This window comes from Eublepharis macularius, chromosome 7 (genome assembly GCF_028583425.1).
Source record: "Eublepharis macularius isolate TG4126 chromosome 7, MPM_Emac_v1.0, whole genome shotgun sequence".
Lineage (NCBI taxonomy): Eukaryota > Metazoa > Chordata > Lepidosauria > Squamata > Eublepharidae > Eublepharis > Eublepharis macularius.
The window spans coordinates 42,191,544-42,212,418 of NC_072796.1; the positions used below are offsets into that span (position 1 = coordinate 42,191,544).

The 20,875-nt window shown below is 42.7% G+C and overlaps 1 protein-coding gene across 1 annotated transcript in view; it reads right to left on the reverse strand.

Annotated features, from left to right (window-relative positions):
* Positions 1-20,875, reverse strand: part of BMP6 (bone morphogenetic protein 6) — a 128,063-nt gene that overhangs the window by 17,972 nt on the left and 89,216 nt on the right. Inside the window, exon 2 of the mRNA XM_054985499.1 lies at positions 19,803-19,995. Coding sequence (XP_054841474.1) covers positions 19,803-19,995 — 193 coding nt within the window. The remainder of the gene's footprint in view (positions 1-19,802; positions 19,996-20,875) is intronic.

Genomic DNA, 20,875 nt, shown 5'->3' on the forward strand with positions numbered 1-20,875 from the left:
AGCAGCCTCTGTTTGCTTACAAAATGGCTGGCAAGTGTGCCTTTTTCTGCTCAAGGTCAAATCCACATTTTCTAAGCAAAACACAGTCCCCCGGGGGACTCGCACCTGTTTGTTTACAACATAATACCCATTGCTAGAGAATAAACTGGCATACACAGACTCTAAATTATGCAGCTGTTTTATAAAGAGGTTAGTAGCACGCTGTGTTTTACATGCCTGATTTCCACTCCTCACAATGACCTCATATAGCCTTTCTTCATCACCTTCTTGAAAGTAAAGAAGTATGGCCCACATGCTGAGCAAGAAAGGACTGAAAACATGACAATTCTTCTTTGTGGTCTCTGTGGAATCTCACATATAGGGTTCTTCACCAGTAGCACAGATGGAGTTTCAGAACACTTTAGGGCTCTATCCAAGGCCCTTCCCTGAGAGGGAGTTTTGTTCCACTGAGCATGTCTATGGGGAGTACTTCTCTACTCAGTTTTTGTTTCTACCACAATAGCAGCAGAAGCCCCACACTGACTTGACCTTTGGCCAGTCACACACTCAGCCTAACCTACCTCACAAGCAGCAGTGGTGCCAGGGTCTTCAGCGCCCGCAGCTGGCCAGCAGGATGGGTGACCCCACCCCGCGCACACGCACACGCGCCGGGCTGTGTGATGACGTCATGTGTGACATCATCACAGGTGCATGCGTGCCGCCGGCCCAATCTCTGCGGCGGGCAGTTGGGGCGGCACATGGGTGGCCTCTGAGCTCTCCCACTCGGTTGCCCTGCACCGCCACAGACACCTGCCCACGGCTGCTGTGCCCGGCCGGGGGCATGGGCTGGCGGCGGTGGCGGCGCAGGAGGGCTAGGAGGTTGCAGCTCCATGGCGTGTGCTCCCTCCCCCCGCGTCTCCTCCGGTGCCCCCTCTGGCACCCCGCACCCTGAGGCCACCACCTACCTGGCCTCAATGGGCACGCCGGCCCTGCTCACAAGGTACACAAGCCACAACTCTAGAGAAATGGTGGAGTAAAAATGTAATCAATAGACAGATAAATAAGCAGTTTATAGAATTCTCTCTTTGAGAATCCCACCTCCCACCCTTTCATTTTGATTGTTTCAGGCTGGGGAAATGGTGCGGGAGAGAATACTGACGTCTTTTCTCCACATGCACCAAGGTCCTGATCCTAACTGGGCAGTACACATACAAGAATTGAGGAGAACCTACAATCCACATGTCATTGTTTTATGTCTGACACTAGGTGGAGACCCAGCCTATCTGCTCTGTAATGTATGAAGAGGGTGACATCATTTCCCTTTGTTTCTTAGATACGTGGACGTAATCCCTGTTTTTTTTCCCCATGGAATTTTAACATTATTTTTCATACATTTAGAGTTCAGTGGCTTACATGTAAGCACTGCAGCTGTCTCAGACGACACGGCATGTACCTTCTTTTTTGATAACACAAGGCAGAGTCCTGCATTAACTCTCAAAGCTGGCCTTCTTATCTCCATGCACAATTCTTTCCTCCTGGGTTTGGCCAACAATGGAGTCCAATCGCTACAGACAATGTAGCAACAAAGTTCTATATTATCAGACAATGGGTCACAGTATTACTAACATGCTAGGTGATAGCTGTGGAACGGGTACCTGGGGAATGGGTACATTTGAAGACACATTTTTCAAACTGCAGTATACATACCAGAGTTAACTAGTATCAGAGCATATGCCCCCAGCTAAGCTGGATAGTCAGCATATGAGTGGTCCCTCCATCTTCACTACCTGGACTCAGTGTTTAAACTATGGGGCTGACCACTTGGGTGGGGCCCTATGAGCACCCACCCACAGCTCAGTGGCTTTGCATGCAAAAAGGCTCAGTTCAAACCTTGTTCACTCGTTACAACGTTCCCCACTCCACAGTAGGCCGATTTCGGCCCCAAACAGGCCCGATTTGGCCCATTGCAGAGGGCAGGAACACTCCTGGGGGGGGCCCTGGAGCACTTCTGCACTTCACAGTGGGCAAATTTAGGCCCCAAACAGGCCCAATTTGGCCCCAAATGGGCCCCGCTCTCCCAGGGGCATCACAAGGCCCTGCACGATGATGTCACTTCCCAGAAGAACTTCCACAAAGGTGAATACCAGGCCTCCAGCCTACTGCCCGGAGAGTGAGGGGACCTGGCAACCCTACCTCACCCCCTCAGCTGCCAAGTTTAGCCAGGCACTTTCTGCTAGGAGCTTGCCTGGCAGACTCTCTCCCTCTCCTTTAGAGTGAAGGGGGTTGGCTGGAAGCAGGCCCCTTTTTCAGGGCTATTTCTTTCCCTCCCATCTGCCCCAGCCTAAGCCAGCAATTGGCCAGGCAGCTCATAGCAAACTTGGCCACCAATATGGTTGGAGACCATATTTGTTGAGGAACTGCATCTGAACCTAGAAATGATACCACTTACAGTAGCACATCCAAAATGGGGGTGTTGATAAATGATAAAGGTACTCTTGAGCCAGCCAAATATCTGGCCTCTATGGAAGTAAATAATTTCAGAAGGGCATTTTCTTTGGCCAGGTGTTCAGCTTTTCCATCAGTGGTTGTTGAGGGTAGGTCCAACAAAATCCCCTATGCAGAAATTCTACTTCTATGCCCTTTGGGAGAGGTAGAGTCTGCAGAGCACATGTTCTTCAGTTGCCCATTCTATGGAGAGGTTCATTTAAAAATTATTACCCCACTATTAGATAGGATCCCTGCTCATATAACTACAAATAAAGCAAAGCTCTGCTGGCTCTTAGCCGATAAAAACTACATGATCACATGGCAAGTAGCCGGATTCTGTACATTAATTTTTAAACGGTGTGAAATGTATTTTAAAGGTTTTTTAAAAACTGATGGTTTTTCTTTTTATTGATAAGTGGTTTCGGTAACATAATTTTTGTATATTGGTCTTGGTACTGAAATACCACTTACTGGCAATGCTCTAGGAATCCCCAAAATCTTTACCAAAATGATCTAGGGGTTTCTAGAGTACTGTCCGTCGCTTTTGGGTTCTTCCATCACAATCCCCCCCCCCCAGCACTCTCCTGCCACCGGGGCAGGCAATTGAGCCTCAAGCCACCAGCCAGCCAGGGAGTGCTCCAAGCCACTGGTTGGTCTGCTAGCTGGTCTGGGCAGCAGTGCTAGGGCCAAGGATACCCCTAGCACCTCCCCCTGCCTTCTGGCATGAAACAGACATTTTCTTACAATCCTCATCTCCACTCCCTCCATTTTGTTTGCTAGCATACCAACATCTTCCCAAACAGATGTGGCATCTTTTAAGCACTCGGGCCAAAAAAAGATTGCTTACTTACTCCTGTCTTAGAAAATCCTAAGTCTTGATTTCAATATGCTTATGTTACTTAGACTGCCGTAACAGCAGATAATTGCACTGTAAGTGTCTGACTTCTCAAGGTATTTCAGGCTAAAAGAGGCCCCTTCCCAAGACCTCAAACAGCACTTTCCATCCTGAATAGAAAACACAGGAATAATCGGCCAATGACCTGACTCGGCATCATACATATATATACTATTTTTACTCTTCAGTGAGCCTCTGCAAGGGAAAGTACAGGAAGCAAACATGATCCAGAATGAAGAAAGTGGTACCAGTCTAACCTAAGCAAATATGCCTTAACTCCTTGCAGAGGATTTATTTATTTATTTATTTATGGGATTTCTGCACCATATTTCTAGCCCACAGGGCAGGCAGTCAAGAAAAAAGAAGTTGGCTCTAGTTTTTCAAAGAAGAGTGTTCATCTGCCACATTATAAATATCTAGCTACTATTCTTAACCAATGCATCCTGACCACATATTTAGAGCTTTCACGGGATGAATATTTTGCAACTTATTACGACATTTCCTATGTAATCTAAACATTTCTTTAACTAAAAACCACTGTCAAAGCCTTGGGCAAGAAGCCCAAAGGTTTTAATTATCTCAGCTCTGACTAGCTTATAGAAGTTTATGCAATTAATAAACAGACTGATGTTTTTGCTACTTACAGTTAGGGAAACTGCCAAATTAAAATAATTTTCCCTCTCTTCCCTGAGCACACATCATACCATGGAACACCGCCACAGCAAAACATCACAGCTATTTAAAGCTATATTTTAAATATACATTTTTAAACAGTTGTCCAGTTTCCTACCTCTTTCTTACCCAAGCCTTCAGTTATATATAAAGGCATAAGTATTCCCAAAAATGCAGAAAGCACAAAAAAAAAAAATCTTTCTAGCCAATAATTTTCATACAAGGATTCTCTAATTTTAATTAGAGTTCTAAGGGCCACTCTTTATTTGGTCAATCTTCAAACAACACTATTACTAAGGTGCTTAACCAGACTGTTATGCATCAACAGCCATTTACTGAGCTATTCTTTACCATCACTCATGAAAACTTCCTTCATATTGAACTTATTTTGTTTACCATTCTTCAGTGACATGTTGACGTAACAGTCTAGACTCTGCATAGTGGTAACCTCAGGAAGGATGTGATTTCTAACAGAAGGTGCCAGTGTGTTTATGGATGCTCGTTACTATTTTGTATATAATTGCAAAACATATATATGAATTAATGAATTTATTTGCGGTCAGAGACCATAACAATGGCAATACATCCTTAGCAATCAAGAGAATAGTTCAATCCAGCGTAAAAACATATATATTGGTATCCTTCCTAAATTCGTCTGTGGGTAAAATCTTTGACCTGCTAAATTTTGTAGTTATTCGAGAACTGCTGTAGCGCAGTGGTTGAGAGGTTTGGCTACGAATCAGCCCCAGCTCCCCAGCTGTATTGTGGGGTTAATAATAACACTAACTTGTTCACTGCTCTGGGTAAGGCACTAATCTGTCTAGAAGAGCAGTATATAAGCACAGTTGTTGTTGTTGTTGTTGTTGTTCCTGCCACTGATGTCAAGCCTTCGCCCAAGAATTGCTTTTACTTGTTAGTTTTTGAACATGAGGATGTCAAACCATCTTCATCTCCAGAGCCTGAGCAGTAGTTAAAGAGTAATGGACTGAAGAGTACTGGTAAATTCTCTGATAGACATCCTGGTACTAAGCCAGGAATGAATTTAAAAGAGGGCTCACACAAGAGCCCCTGCTACTTATTTGGCTAAAAAAAGTCACTAGTGACAGCAATGCCTTGTCATTTGTAATTATCACTGGCCTTGAATCATATCACTAGGAATGAAACAGATTCTATAGGGCAAGAGTCCCCGATCTTTTTGAGCCTGTGGACACTTTTGGAATTCTGACACAGGAGGCAGAAATGGCTGTCGCAGTTTACCTTCAGTCACACAATGAACATCTTTGTGCTTTGGTGACAGCTGCTGCTGAAGCAACATTTTTAAAATCCACACAGTCAATCAAATCTCCAATGGCCAATCAGAAGCCCTGCTGGGCAAAAAGCCCACCTGGCCCCATCATTTCCTAAAAAAACTTTGTGGGTACCAGGAAAGGTGTCTGTGGGCACCACGGTGCCCAGCAGTACCACACTGTAGATCCCTGCTAAAGGGCATAAAAATATGTGTTTATACCTCCAAACTAGGTATGCTTTGCTCCCCCCCCCTATTCAACTTAGTTGAGAAATGTTATTTATTTACTAACTGACAAATGATACTGGCAAATCGAACAAGGATAATATGAGGTTAACATGAAATACAGACAGGTAGTAGATCCTTATTATTTGCAGGGGATCCATGCCCCAAATCTCTGCAAATGATGAAATATACAACATAGTGAAACCCACTGGTGGGAGGGGGGGTTGCTGCCTCCCAGCAGAAAAGCATCTACATTTCCCACAAAATTTAATGATGCAGCTGTAACCATTAAGAGATGCAGGATACCTTGATTAACACTCAGGGAGGCCCTGATCTCAGAGAAAAAACATCCTTTCTCTGGGAAAAAGAACCATAAAGATCTCAGATTTCAGGCTGAGAGGAGGCAAAGTTTCCTTTATAGAGACAAATAGGCAGGGAGAAGATAACCATTTGCCCACCTACCGGGAAAGGGCAAAATATATATTGTTTCCTGCCAAAATGTATTATTTGAATATCATGAGTTGGGACACAAAGGCTGGGACATGAGTTTTAATTTGATTGGAGAAAAGGTACACCAGTTTGGTGTAGTGGTTAAGAGTTCAAGACTCTAATCTGGAGAACCGGGTTTGATTCTCCACTTGAAGCCAGCTGGGTCAGTCACAGCTTCTAGGAGCTCTCTCTCTCAGCCCCACCCACATCACAGTGTGTTTTGTTGTGAGGATAATAATGACATACTTTGTAAACCACTCTGAGTGGGTGTTAAGTTGTCCTGAAGGGGTTGTTGTTGTTATTGTTGTTGTTGTTTTTACATGTGGGGATTCACTCCCATGTTCATTATAGGTTAAAATGAAATCCTCCCAGCTGGGACAGGAAGGGCTAAAAGATCTGGTCACCTGGTCAGAAGTGTGCAAGCTAAGGTCTGAGGAACAGGGGAGCTCTGGAGTGAAATCTGTACTGACCAGACTCTATTTTTCAAAGTTCTAGTAGCCTTGCGTCTATTCCAGAGAAAGGAAGGCTGGTAACACCAATATAACACTGAATAACTTAATTAGACTCATATATTTTATTTTATTTTATTTTTCTAGTTCTGTTATACACTATAGTATTTTGATATAGTTTCCCAATGCCCTTGTGTTCTAGGAACTTGAGATTGTATTTTGATAAATAAAGATATTTTCGAAGGCTTTAACGGAAGGAGAACAATGGTTGTTGTGAGTTTTCCGGGCTGTATTGCCGTGGTCTTGGCATTGTAGTTCCTGGCGTTTCGCCAGCAGCTGTGGACTGAGAGATCTCTGTCCTTTGGTGCTACACCTCTGAAGATGCCAGCCATAGCTGCTGGCGAAACGTCAGGAACTACAATCCCAAGACCGCGGCAATACAGCCCGGAAAACCCACAACAACCAAAGATATTTTCCTTTTAAAGATTAGAGTGTTGTCAAAGAATGTCATCCAGTGTGCCTAACTGCTCATTCCATACATAGATCAAAAACGTCTGGCTGCAGGAAGGTGTGTGTGAAGCTGTACATGCTCACATACACATGTGCACGCGCCCACAAACTCTATGGTACACACAGCTTGCGTGGTGGTGGCAACCGAAGAAAGAGGAAAGAGGAAAGAGAAGGGAGGGCTGGGGTAGGGGAAAGGTATCTCTCTCTCTCACACACACACACAGATCCCCCTCCACCTCATGGGCAAAGATCACAAGAAAGAAGAGGAGGAGGGGAGCTCTGACTATGATGATAGTTAACAGGAGTAAAAAGAGGCTAGAGACCATACCACGTGAGGGGACAGTGGACCAAGAATAAATGAAACTGCACATCATAAATAGCTAGGGTCTACTGCAAAGGCATCTATTTTATTTTTCTCCCTTCCGTTGGTGTTTTTTGTCAATTGTTCAGCTTGAGGAAGAGTTCTACGTAATGTGAAATTGTACAAGATACATGATGACCATTATCCACGATTTAAAACTAAAAGCTCAGCTGGTCATTTCCTGTTTGAAAGAGGGGGGAAACTAGTGTGTTAAAGCTAAAAAATACTGACAGATTTTATGCCTTCATAAAAACTATGTTGTGGTGCAGTAGGACAGTACTATCCAGTGGTGGGTGTGGCAGACTTCTACCCATTTTCTCATATTGTCATTCCTAAAGATATCCACTCACAAGCCACAAGCCACCTTTATTAAACAGTTTCAGTGCATAGCAAACAAAATAAACATTGAATGTTAAGATACAGTATCTCCCTTTGATCGTCTTCTCATGTCCCTTCCTTGTGGTTTTTAATAGATGAGTTGTTTGGACAGCGTAGGAGTTTTTTGAGGCTTGAGTTAACAGGATATTTACATTTGAAAAATAATCAACCATCTCTGGGCAAAGGGCTGATATCTTTGATCAGCCACAAAACTTCACCCCGCACTCCTGACCTGACATCTACCTGAGTTAAAGAGAGAAAGTTTCCAGGCAGAGTGTATATGTATAACAACCAGTTTCCAAAAATAATCCGTTTATTTTTTCCACTCTTTTTCAAGGGCTCCTTCTAAATGAAGGAACTTGTTTCTAAAGAGATTTAACATTTAGTTGCCATATTTCAGTATACCATGAACTCAACATTATCTTTCAAGCACAGCATAAAGATCTATTTAAACTTCAAGTGAAGGAAAAAGACGTGTCACACCCAATATCCCACCACATTTCAGTAGAAAAGTAAAAGGTACACTGTAGGGATAGGCAAACAAAATGGGGGATGGAGAAAGGAGGATTGTACTTGGGGAAAGCCAAGCCTCAGTGGCATTGTCAGCAGCTCAGGGATTTACCTTAGACTCACCTGGTTACTGTGCAGGTCTGGGAGGTGATGGCAGGCATAAGCCATGCCTGTTGCTTTCTCTTACACCGCTAGCAGGGCTTTTTTTCAGGGGGAACACGGGGGAATGGAGTTCCGGAACCTCTTGAAAATGGTCACATGGCTGGTGGCCCTGCCCCCTGATCTCCAGACAGAGGGGAGTTTATATTGACCTCTGCGCCGCTCAGCGGTGCGGAGGGCAATCTAAACTCCCCTCTGTCTGGAGATCAGGGGCAGGGCCACCAGCCATGTGACCATTTTCTCCAAGGGCAACCCACTGAGTTCCACTACCTCCTTTCCCAGAAAAAAATCCCTGACTGCTAGCCTCTACACTGCTGACAGTGCCTTGGTCGCTTGGGTAAAGATCTGGCCCTGGGCACAAAGTAAAATGGTCTAGTGTTCAGAAGTGGGCATACGTGCCAGGCGGAGGAGGACAGCTGCCTACCCTTGCTATAGAAAATGGTCTGAAGAGGAAGGATGTACCTTGATCTCCAGAATGCTATCTGTAAATGTGAATAACTGGTTCTGGAATGATAAGACTAGCCAGAAAACCTGTGCTTGCTCTTTTGAGTTCTGTGCGGGATGGATGAAGCACTAATATAATCAAATAAGGAAATAATGAGCATGGATTAGACAAACAATCTGTTAGACTACTTGGAACTCAATTTAATAGGAATTACATTGAACCAAGAATACAAACAAAGTTATGGGCATCCATAAGCTTCTGGTAGTGCTATTATTAATATTTCTACAGTTCTTTCAAGTAGTAAAGCATTTCAGATACATTAATAAAATCTCTCAACAATTTTACAGTAGTTTAGGTCACTATTAGCTTGCCCTTTTTCTGAACTAGGAGTCAAGCTACAAGTGACACAGTTCACGTGAAGTGCACTTGATTGGCCTTGCAAGTTTAGCTAGGAAGTATAGTCAGAGACTCCATCCTTTACATAGCAGCTGTGGCGGCAGCAAAGGTTCTGCTGCCCTTTATATGCCCGGTGCCTGCGCATGATGGCTTGCACACACAGCCTGGTTGGTGGGGGGAGGGGGCGGCAGGACCGCAGTGAGGGAGCAGCAACCACAGCAGTGAGGGAGAAGCAACCGAGGGCAGCTGTGCCCCTCCTCCCGTGGCCCAGTGGAGCTGCACAGGGCTGGAGTGCAGTTGCCAGGCACCTCCTGACGCGAGAGCAGACCACAGTGCTGTGCCCGCCCAGCTCCATCCTCACCCCGCTGACCATCACTCTCCCTGCCCCGCAGCAGGCGGCTCCTGCACCGGCTCCTGCAAGCGAGGAGGGAAGGCAGGCAGGCAGGAAAGAAGAAGCAGCCCTGCCACCACCACAGCCCAGCCACCAGCCAGCCAGACCTCCGCACCATGGCTTAGCCACCTTGCGGAGCCCCCCAGCACCCGGGAGCAGGCAGGGGAGAAAAGAGGAACTGAGCAGCTGGAGCTTCGCTGCTGCCGCAGTTGCTATGGGAAGAAGTCTCCGATTATACTTCCCAAGTAAACTTGCGCAGACCCGCCATGTGAACTGCGTCACTTGTAGCTTGACTCTAGAAGAGGGTGGTGTTTATCAGATTATTATCACCAAATTCATTTGTTTCCTGCTAAAATGTATTCTTGCGATATCAATAATCTTAAAAGTAAAAAGGTCAAATTTTAAAAAATATGATCACAAATGTACTTCTGAAAAACATTTCTAGGACAAAAAACAGCCTTGAACAGTTATTATGCTTTTAAAAAACTGTATACCTATCTTCTAATTAGTGTAACAGATCTCAAACTAATGACTTTTCTGCTTGGACTCATCAGCTGTCTTTGGATAGAGACGCACCATATTTTATAAGTAGGTCTACCAATGAAATGCTAATTCTAGCCAAGTACATACTGGCCATTAATATAGGCCGTCGTCACACGGGCGTTTATTCCGTCAAATTTCCATTATGTGGCACTATTGTTCCTATCGGCGCCATGACGCAATCTTTTGTCAAATACCGTCTCCTCCCGCTTCGAGTTGTTCACACTGTAGCGCTCTGTGCCGTCATTTTGAACGGGCACAGAAAAAACTCCTCCCCCCTTTTTTAAAAATTTTTTTTCCGCTTTATTGCGTTATAACGACATTACATCGTTATAACCAAACGTTAGCCCAACCCCAAAAGAGCAGGATAGGTTGGCCAAGTTTTCCCGCCCTGGAAGCAGCTTGAACATTGGCTAAGATTGTTTTTCTTCCTAATTTGAACATCCATAAATATACTCTTGTTCTGAGAAAAGCCCCTGTCTGACGTGATCCCCATCGCCGAAGACTCAACCATGGCTCCACCGAGTGAACTTGTAGTTCTGGTGGCCCAACTGGTTGTTTTGATGGTTCAGAGCACGTTCACTCTGTGCCATGCACACCTGCGATCCCTCCGTCGGAGGCGAAGGGCAGCGGAAAGACTTTTTCGGTCTATGCTGCTCGAGCAGCATAGAAAGAACACTCTTTCATTGCTTTGTATTTTTATAATATTATGACGTTATAGCGATATAAGGACGTTTTTTTTTAAAAAAAAAAGGAGCTCGCTGCAGGAGAGTGCGAAAGGGCATCTGGGATAACGGGTCAAGATAAGAAAGGGAAAATTCCGTCATTATGGGATAGAAATCGATGCCGGATGGTCACACGGAAGCAGATTATAGCGCGAAAATTGAGACCAGAGGAGAAATCTCAGACTTGCAACAGTGCCAGAATAAGGTGGGAATTTTGCGGTAGATTGCGCAATTTTCGCGCTAATTTTAAGCCCGTGTGATGACGGCCATAGTTGTACCTTGACTGGGAAATTTTCTAGGATCTCTACAACAAGCTTTCTAATGGTTAGATAATTTTGTAAAGAGGAAAAGAAAAGCTGCTTCAAACTCTACCCCTCAGTGAAGAACAAAGAGAATTTAAAGGGGTCATTCTCTGCCTGAACTCTTGCATTCTAATAGAGTCCTAACTGACACCCCAATCAAGGATCTATGGAGAGAATGGAGTCTTAAGCAGTTATTCCCAACTAAAGCTACCAATCTCAAGGTAGGTCTGGCATTCTCCTGGAATTACAATTGATTCCCAGACTACAGAGATCGGATTCCCTGGAGGAAATGGAGGACTCTATGGCATCACCCCCCAGCTGAACTTCCTTCCCAACCCCATTCCCAGGCACCAACCAGGAATTTCCCAAGTCTGAGTTAACAACCCTTGTCACAACATGTCTCAGTTTACAATTAATTGTAACATGGAGATATCTTGAATATATTGGTGGAGTCAGGAAGAGGTGATAACTAGTCATTATTTGGACCCATTCACAAGAATGATTGCCAAGACAAAAAGCAGAATAACAACAACAACAACAACATGTGAATAATAATAACATGTAATAATAATCATGTGAATATGATTGAATTGTCCTTTACCAAGAAAACTGCATCTTGGTTTAAGGAATGTTATTCAATCAGAGAATAAATAACAGACAAAGAGGCTGAAGAATGTTGTGGTTTTCAGCCTTAAATGGTTCCACTTGAAATAAAGGTCAGATGTTACCATCATTTTCTTTTACTAGGCTGTTTCTCCCACAAACAATTGGGGGAAAAGCTGTATAATTTTCTCAAAGGGATCTTAAGTTGGCCAGAAACCTGAGCTACCTTATAAGAATATCATTAATCTTTTCATTATGTTTTGTTAACAACTCCAGTGGTTTTTGTAATGATAAAATGTGGTCTGCAATGATTATATGATTTAAAACCATGACCACCACTTTCCCCCAAAGATTTTTTTAAACAGAGAGGAAAGCCCCATTCCTGCTATCCATTAGTTTCTTTTTAAACCTCTTGAGAACATATACAGCGTACATCAATCACATTAGGCATAAAATGTCTTAATTCCACAAGTACTTTCAGTTTTGCACTGCCTTAAATAGTAGCACAACACTACAAAATACTCCTTCCTAAATGAAGAAGTGCCTCTGATATTTCCATCTGATTTGCATTTTGAATGATGCTGCATCTTGTTCCTCAAATCAATTCAGTCTTTCTCTTGTTTCGTTCAACTGCACTTGGATGAAATGCCCTTTCACTTACAAAATTAGCAGCCCATTTCAAGAATAACTCAATAGCTAGTACATGTGACTGACTACATGCTCTCATTCTTCCACAGACCTATTCAATTAGCCCACTTCACAATACCCAACAGAACATGCAGAACTCTAATCCACCCAATGTGCTTGTTTTAAACGTTCAGCTGATTTCTGTCCTAACCTTCTGCTCACAGCAGTATGCAATTTTATCAACAGAATACAATTCAATTAAAACAAATTAATTTTTAAAAACCTTAAAAATTACAAGACATGCAGTGCAGCAGGCTAAAAGTAAACAGTGTGGTGTAGTAGTTAGACTAGGAACAGTGAAATCTGGGATCAAACCCTCCCTCTGCTATGACGCTTACTGGGTGTACGTTGGGCCAGTCATTCTCTCTGGCTAACCTGCCCCTTACCTTCAAACTGGGGGCTGGGGGTGCTCTCCTCATTCTTTGTGTAGTGAGTGTACTGGAAGCTTCAAGCAAAAAGGCTCTCGTAGCAAGGTTCCATACAGCTGCATTCCGACTGGCCATGTTGTTGAGCTGGCCAGTCAGGATTCCCCTACAGACTAGTGAACTAGCGAGTAGGGTTTCTAGATACCAGGTGTTTGCTATTGGTTGAGATTAATTGTGGGCGTGTTCTGGAGGGGAGTTGAGTGTTCTATAACTGCTGTTTTGATGTTTGTGCTTTGAGTGGTGATGTTGCTGTTAATAAAAGAGTTATTAGAAATCACTTGAACTGTTGTACCCACTACATAAGACTTTGTGTGTGCACATTCTAGGGGGCTTTTGCTGACGTCACTTCTGGTTTAAAATGGAAGTGCTGTGTTTGGGGCCTCCCGTCGCTTCCATTTTAAATCAGAAGTGATGTCAACAGAAGGACCCCAGAGAGCATGCATGCCATTTTGCCATGTGTTCAGGGGGCTCCAGCCAGCCTCTCAACACTTTTCCCTCCCAACTGGCTAGGTGAGTGGGAGCAGGAGGTGGCAGGTGGGGTGGGGATCCCGTGCCTCGTGTAGGGGCCTGACAACTCTGTGCCTCATAGAGTTATTTTGAGGATAAAATTGAGAGGAGGATACTGCTCTATCCTGAAAGAAGGCAGAGAAAAAATTAGATAGACACTAAAGGGTTTCTAGCCAATCAAAGGAAGGACTGAAAAACTGCTAGTCAGAGAACTATAAGAAAATAAGGTTCTGAAATTCCATGCAAACTTAGTGATTGGTGACCTCATTGTGGTTTGTGAGCTAGGGTTGGATCTTACCTAACTACATGCATGGCAGAGGGAAATTTTTGCCAATTCCCCATTCAATGGCAGACCTCCTACTCCCTTGAAGATATTTGTGAGGGTTCCCCACCCCCAGGATCAGCATTCCAGGGGGCATTTTGGGCTGCAGTGAAAGAGAGGAGGCAGAAATTTTAGGTGGAATTCAAAACAAAAGAGAAATCCAATGGTATCTTAAAGACTAACAACGTTAATTCCATCATGACCTTTCATGAGTCAGAGCTCACTTCTCCAGGTGCAATGGAAAGAAAGAAAATATTTTTCTCATGTTTATTCAGAAAATTATAGAATAATAATAATAACAACATTCGATTTATAGACCACCCTTCAGGACAACTTAACACCCACTCAGAGCGGTTTACAAAGTATGTTGTTATTATCTCCACAACAATCACCCTGTGATGTGCGTGGGGCTGAGAGAGCTCCAGAGCTGTGACTGACCCAAGGTCACTCAGCGGGCTTCAAGTGGAGGAGTGGGGAATCAAACCTGGTTCTCCAGATTAGAATCCTGCCGCTCTTAACCACCACACCAAACTGGAGGGAGAAAGGAGGAGATGAGAATCTCATGTGAGATTTATACCACTGAATCCACATTCTAGCTTGGGACAGTCAGACTTCCAATATAGGAAATTTAGCAAAAACATAACACAGAAAGGAAAAAAGAGAAAGATAAGGGTTTGGGCTCTAAGACAAGAACGAGCTGGTTAAATAAAGTTGACCAGATTAGAAATCCAATTAAATTAGACCATTTCCAAGTTAGGCAACACAATTGTAGATATGTTAAGCTCTATTGGCACAAGTGGATCTTTTCTGGATCCAAAGGGGACTGAAGTCTCCAAAATTATCATAATTCAACATCAACACCCTTCACAAGTACTAGATTCCCGTAGGTTCCCCCCCCCCTCCATTTACTTGGTATAGTAGGTGCTTGAGCCAACCACAGTTGTGCCCAGATGGAAAGCAACTGTATCTTCCCCTCATGACTAGCAATTACCAGGGATAAGTAAATGCAGCGAGGGTTTTCAGAGCTATTGTTACATAGTGCACAAAATGAGGTGATAGAATTTAGTCTTCAGAAGTAGCCATAATTTTGAATCTTTTCCCAACTCAAAAAGTTTTCTGCATGTAGCACAAAAGCACTTCAGAGAATGGAGTTCACTAAGTTTTTGATCCCAATATGATTCACAACATGCATGGGCAGAATTCAGAAATGTTACCATACCCTATCTGCAGCTTAAAGTGGTCCAGTCCATAATTTTAACATATCAGTCTATTACCCCATTCTACAAAATGTGTAAAATGGCTTTAATGTTCTGTTCAAACTCACAGATTTTTAACATTACCTTGACTCAGCAGGGAATTCTCCACTCTCAGCCCCAATCTACTGCCCTCAAGAAATTGAAGAGCAGCTGAAAAAAATGGCCTACTTAGTGAAGCTCTACAGATTTCCCCTAGTCTCCACAACATTTACCATGGAGATTAGGGGAATTTCCTAGAGTGTCACTTAGGAGTGACATTACATGCTCTACAAACTCCATCCTCTCCAGATGCCAAGCGCGCGCGCCCCCCCATCTCCCCCCACTTGCCTAAGCAATGTTGGGAGCCTTTCTTGACACACAAACAAGCTAGGTCTCACCAAACCATAAAGCATAACCCTCCAAAAAAGCAAAAAAAAAAGTTCATCCTAACGCAAGGTTAAAAACAAAGAAATCTTTCTTTGGCTACAAGGCAGGTTCTCTATAGGTTTATCATCACTTCAAATCATGTCATCAAATGTCAAGAGACCTAACATCTTTATTCAGATCTTTAGTCTGAAAGAAAGTCTGACAAGACTGCCTTTTAAGTAAAAAGCAGCTGTTCACTTTTGGCGTCTATGGAACAGTTGCTGGAACTCAGTGTCTAACAAAGTTTTGCTGGCTTGCATTTAAAAAAAAATGTGCTTCTTTACTCTTGAGTTTTAAAAGTCTGTTCCCAATAGGAAAAGAAAACAATATATTCCAAATGAATCATCGCCACTAAAAGAAGCAAGAATGAGGAAAAATGTTAGCCACTTGTGCAGAGGTTTTTAATCTAAAATTAAGGGGAAAAAACCATACAGTGATAATCAGAAGATAAAATTAGTCAATGTAAATTTATCTATAAATTACTCAAAGCATCCACAGAGAACTCAAGGTAGAAAGAAGCATCACACATGCTTGTAGGAGTTTATATTATGACTTTCCTGGATACAGTTGCTAGCTCATGGCCCAGGAATAAGAACCTAAAGTAAGATATTGGCTCCATTAAAATGAATGGCATCTGGTTTCCATACACCCAAGTTTCTTCCTTAGCGCTCATTGGATTGTGTATTGGTAATATAAAATGCACCCATGATGTGACCAAAAATGGAGCACACATCTGAAATTTCACAACCTGAGTTCATTAATCTGATCAAAATATTTGTAGAATTCCACTGCTGACACATAACTTGCATTTTGTAGACGATTAATTAAATAATCTCATTTTTTAAAAATGCCAGCAGCTGTTTAATCCCAAACAATTGTTTTTAAAAAAACACTATGTTTTAATGTAGCTTGGAACATTTACATACAGACGGCTTCATTCGACACATCTTGTGCAAGTATCAGATGACAGAGTCTGGGCTTTTATGCCTTCTTAGCCAGCCAAAGAAGAAGGGTTTGTAAAGGGAGGAGACAAATTATCCACTAGCGCAGCTAAACACATAAAGGACACCTGTTAAAATGTACTCCAGATATGGACTATGATTGGAAAAATATACATCACACAAGAACAAGCTCAATACTTCTCCACCCACATAACAAGCACACCCACTCCACTAATCTGTTCAACAATGTCTCAGTGCCTTACAAATACCATGCCCTCCCGCAAACTCCATCATGCTCGGTCTCAACTTCCCTTCTCTATGAACTTACCCATTCACTCCTCTACAACACAGAATTCACTCACTCTACTCAATCCCCATATGCACTTTCCTACTGTATTTATCATCCAAGATGTTTGTTTTCAGCATTTACAGAACTAAGACCCACCATTCACTAGCCTCATGGGACACACTAAGCTCCAAGCCATGTAACGGGAAGTTACATCACAGTCATTTGTCATCAGGATCACAATGTAGGAAGAGGGGGAGCCAGAGTTATGACCTTACAACAATCAAGGCCAGAACCATGGGCAGCAGTCCAAGAAAGCCAGGGACAGGCAACACCAGGAGATGCAGTGTAGTAAGGGACAAGTCAGTACTGGCAGATTCAGAGATGTCCCTCTTCACAAAACTGTGCACATCTGTATGCCCTCTTTATCCTCCCCAGTTATTCTCGCCTGCACTTATGGTGCAGAGTCACCCCTGAAAATGATCAGCTTTCTTAAGGAGACAAGGCTCTGTATTGCAAACATGTGCTCAGGGTATTACAGGACCAGTTGGTGATATTGGGAGGTGGAAGGGCTATGCCAGGATGAATGGGAAGAGTGAAAGCAATGGATGTTTTTGCTGGAGAAGGCACTTTGAAAAGGAACCCTCTCTGCTGCTGAATACCTCGCCATCCTGCTTCTCCTTTCACCATGCACACAAAAAAAGGCAGGGCAGCCTAACTCTCCATGTTTGGACACCAGCAGCAAGTCCTTCCAAAAGGCAGCAGAAAACGGCATCTCTGTAAGGGATCATAACCCACCTGAACCATTAACTGAAGAACACTGATCTAACCATTTGAAATTGATCTAACATGCTATTTTTCTCTTATGCGCCTCTTTTTATGATCCTTTTTTCTACTTTTTGATCATGAAACTCACTGGGTGACCTTAGGCAAATCACTCTCTCTCAACCTAACCTATCTCATAAGATACTTGTGACAATATTAAGGAGAAAGGGCGAGCCATGTGTACCACCTGAGATCCTTGCAGGAAGGATAGAATAAAAAAATGTGACAGATAAACTGTATCTTTGTTTACCAAATATTCATTTTTGTCTTGCATCATTCAAACCTGTAGAAATCTCCTACAGCCCGGTGCCTAACTGCTTTACACAAATGAAGGTGAAATTAAGAGCATCTCTGTATGGTAAGAAAAGTACCAAGTATATTTCACTCTAATTCCAAGTACTCCTGATTATGAGACCACAGATCATCCAGCCAGTTCTTCAAAATCGTACATAAAGAGCTATATATATATAGCATACATACATAAATAAAAAACATCCCAAATAAAACAAAATGACAAAATAGATAAAACAGCAGTATCTCTTAGCTCTTTGTTTTGCATATCTCCCCTTTATATTATACATATACATATATACACATGTTATTTAGTGCAAAGCAAGAATGTTAGTAGTCAAAGCTGCCCTCACACTAACAGGGAAGTTTATGGATATGGAATATCAAAAGCCCCTCTCCTCACATGTTTTAAACGCAGGCAAACTGCTTGGCTAGGCAGGAAATGGATATCAGCTCCTGGCCAGCAGATGGAAAAATACTGGAATGTGAGCTAAGAGGTAAGACTAGCTTCCAAACCCACACCCCCAGAGATGGGCAGAACTGTATAACGAAGGGGTCTCCAGAAGCTCTTGAGTTAATTCCATCACCCACCCTGCCAATCTTCCCTTCTCCCTTCTCCCAGCCTGAGCCATTCAGGAACTGTAAGCATCACCTATCCAATCGTCGAGGGTCATCAATCATCTTTTTACACCTTTAGTTCTTCCCAGGAAGGTTTAATCAAGCTTTCCCTATTTTATTGTCTTTCCCTCGGAGACAGCCACCGAACTATTGTCTTTGGGAACAAGACTTCAGTTTTACCCCAGGATACATTTTGCTCTATAATTAGGCTGTCCTGCCAGGTGCTCACAGTGTCCCTCCATGCATCTGATGAAGAGTTGTGTTTCTTGAAAGCTTATGCTACAAATAAATGAGTTAGTCTTAAAGGTGCTACTGAACTCTTTACTATTTTGCAACTACAGACTAACATGGCTAACTCCTCCGGATCCCCTCCAACTCAGGTCTGAGCCCCCTCCTTCTCCTTGTCATGAAGTGCGGATCGCTCAAGGCTGCTTCTTTACAGGATGTCCTCCTCCTCTTCTCCTAGACTGGTATAACCCAATCCTAATTCTCTGTCCCATTTTCCCCACTGTTTTATACTTAGCTCTGTGTCTGTGTGTGCTGTGCAACTGATCCTTATTATTTTATAAATAAAAACCCTATTGGTTGAGCCTGCTTATTTAAAGAGTTCTCTAGAGAGCCAATTCTCATATACAAAGGTGTAAGAACTTGCAGTTACTTGCCTCTTGCTGCCTCTCCTTGCATGCTAATTCCCCCAACTCGCAAGGAGACCCCTCATTTGGGTAACAAAAAGGCTGCCCTGTAAAATGTCTGATCCCTATCTACATAGTTCATCCACCTATTTACTTTAGACATCACATCCTTGAGCACACTTTGGATGTAATTGTGTTACTTCGGATCGAATTAATACAATCATTTTTATCTAAAGTGTGTCACTTATTGTAGAGTCATGAACATCAGCTCTGATACACCCTCTCTCTCAGGATTCATCAAAACTGAAGGAGGCAGGCTTTAGGAGGCTTTAGTCATTTTATCTGTTTTTGAACTGGCCAGTACTGAATTATTGTGATGTATTAAAACAATATAAACCACAAGAACACTTGAGTAATGAATACCTAATAGAAAAAGATAATTAAACCAAATTATACCCGATTATATAAGCAATTCATTGAACACAATTCATTCCTCATTCAAACGTCCTTTCTCTCCCCGCCCCCACCACCACTAAGAGCGGGACCACAAGTGACGCCTGACACAGGTTGGACACTTGCCAGCTTCCCTCAAGTTTTGATGGGAAATGTAGGCAGCTTGGCGGAATGTTGGAGAAGTGACAGTTGAAAAGTCCATTGGACAGCAATCAGAGAGTCAAGCTGCAAGACCAGGATGCCTACATTTCCCATCAAAACTTGAGGGAAGCTGACTAGTGTCCAACCTGTGTCAGGCGTCACTTGTGGTCCCGCTCTAAGTGTCACAATTTTATCAGGAAAGTGCACAATACCTGTTCTGATGTTCTTGTAAGACTTGATAGATGGTAATCAGAAAGGTTTGATTTTTAAAGCCTCCAAAGACACAATCTTTGTAGATTCGGAACTCAGCAGCAGTCACTGTCTCTCCTTCAGGAATCTGAGACAAATTAAACTTGAACTCCTTGTGATGTTGCTGATAAGGTGTGAATTCCTTGTCATATTCAACTGTATAAAAAGACCAAAAAAATCAATTTATTGGAATGTTTCCACATTCCCCATCCCCAATCCTACTTTTCAAAAACAAAATATAAATCAAAATCATTACAAAAAGTGTTTCAACAAATATTCAGCATCACAAACATTTTAAATTAAAAGTACCTGCAGAAAATATCAGGCATTTCACTAGGATGCCTGTAACATTCCTGTACCAAAACAAAAACGTTTTTCATGCAGCCCAAACTCAGAGTTTCAAGTCAATAGAAAGGGATACATTATTTGTTCCACTGGTTTCTCATCTTTTATCCAAATAAATTTGGTGTATGTGAGTTTTGGAGGGAGTTTCCCAGGCAAACTGCTTCCAACTAGGCTTAGATCTATCCAAATATTGCCACGAATTCAGACTTGTCAGCATAAATTAGAGTATTGTCATATTATTCTTTTTTTAAAAAGCAAGATTGTAACAGCACTGAATCCAGTGAAAGCTTTGTCTTTGCCTTCTGCAGAAGAATAGTATAGCATTATCATTTTCAGTAAAATATTGGATAGATCCTGAGTTTCTTTATTGTGTTTATGCAAAGAAGTTTTCTTGAAAACACGGCACAAACAGCTTCCATTCACTTAGTTTTTGTTTAAATACTGCAATCCCATCACATACAAGCACACACACACACACACACACTATTGTCTTAAAACCAACTTTCAGACTAGTGCTTCTTTGACATTCAGAAGCAGAAAACATAGTATGTTGCAAGGCCTATCACGGTGGGGGTGGGGATGACAGGAGGTCCATTTGGCCGGTGCATCACATTCACAGAGGGTCTTAAATTTAGACTTCTGACATTATCTACAAATGAGGTTATACAAACAGTCACAGAGATATATTGAC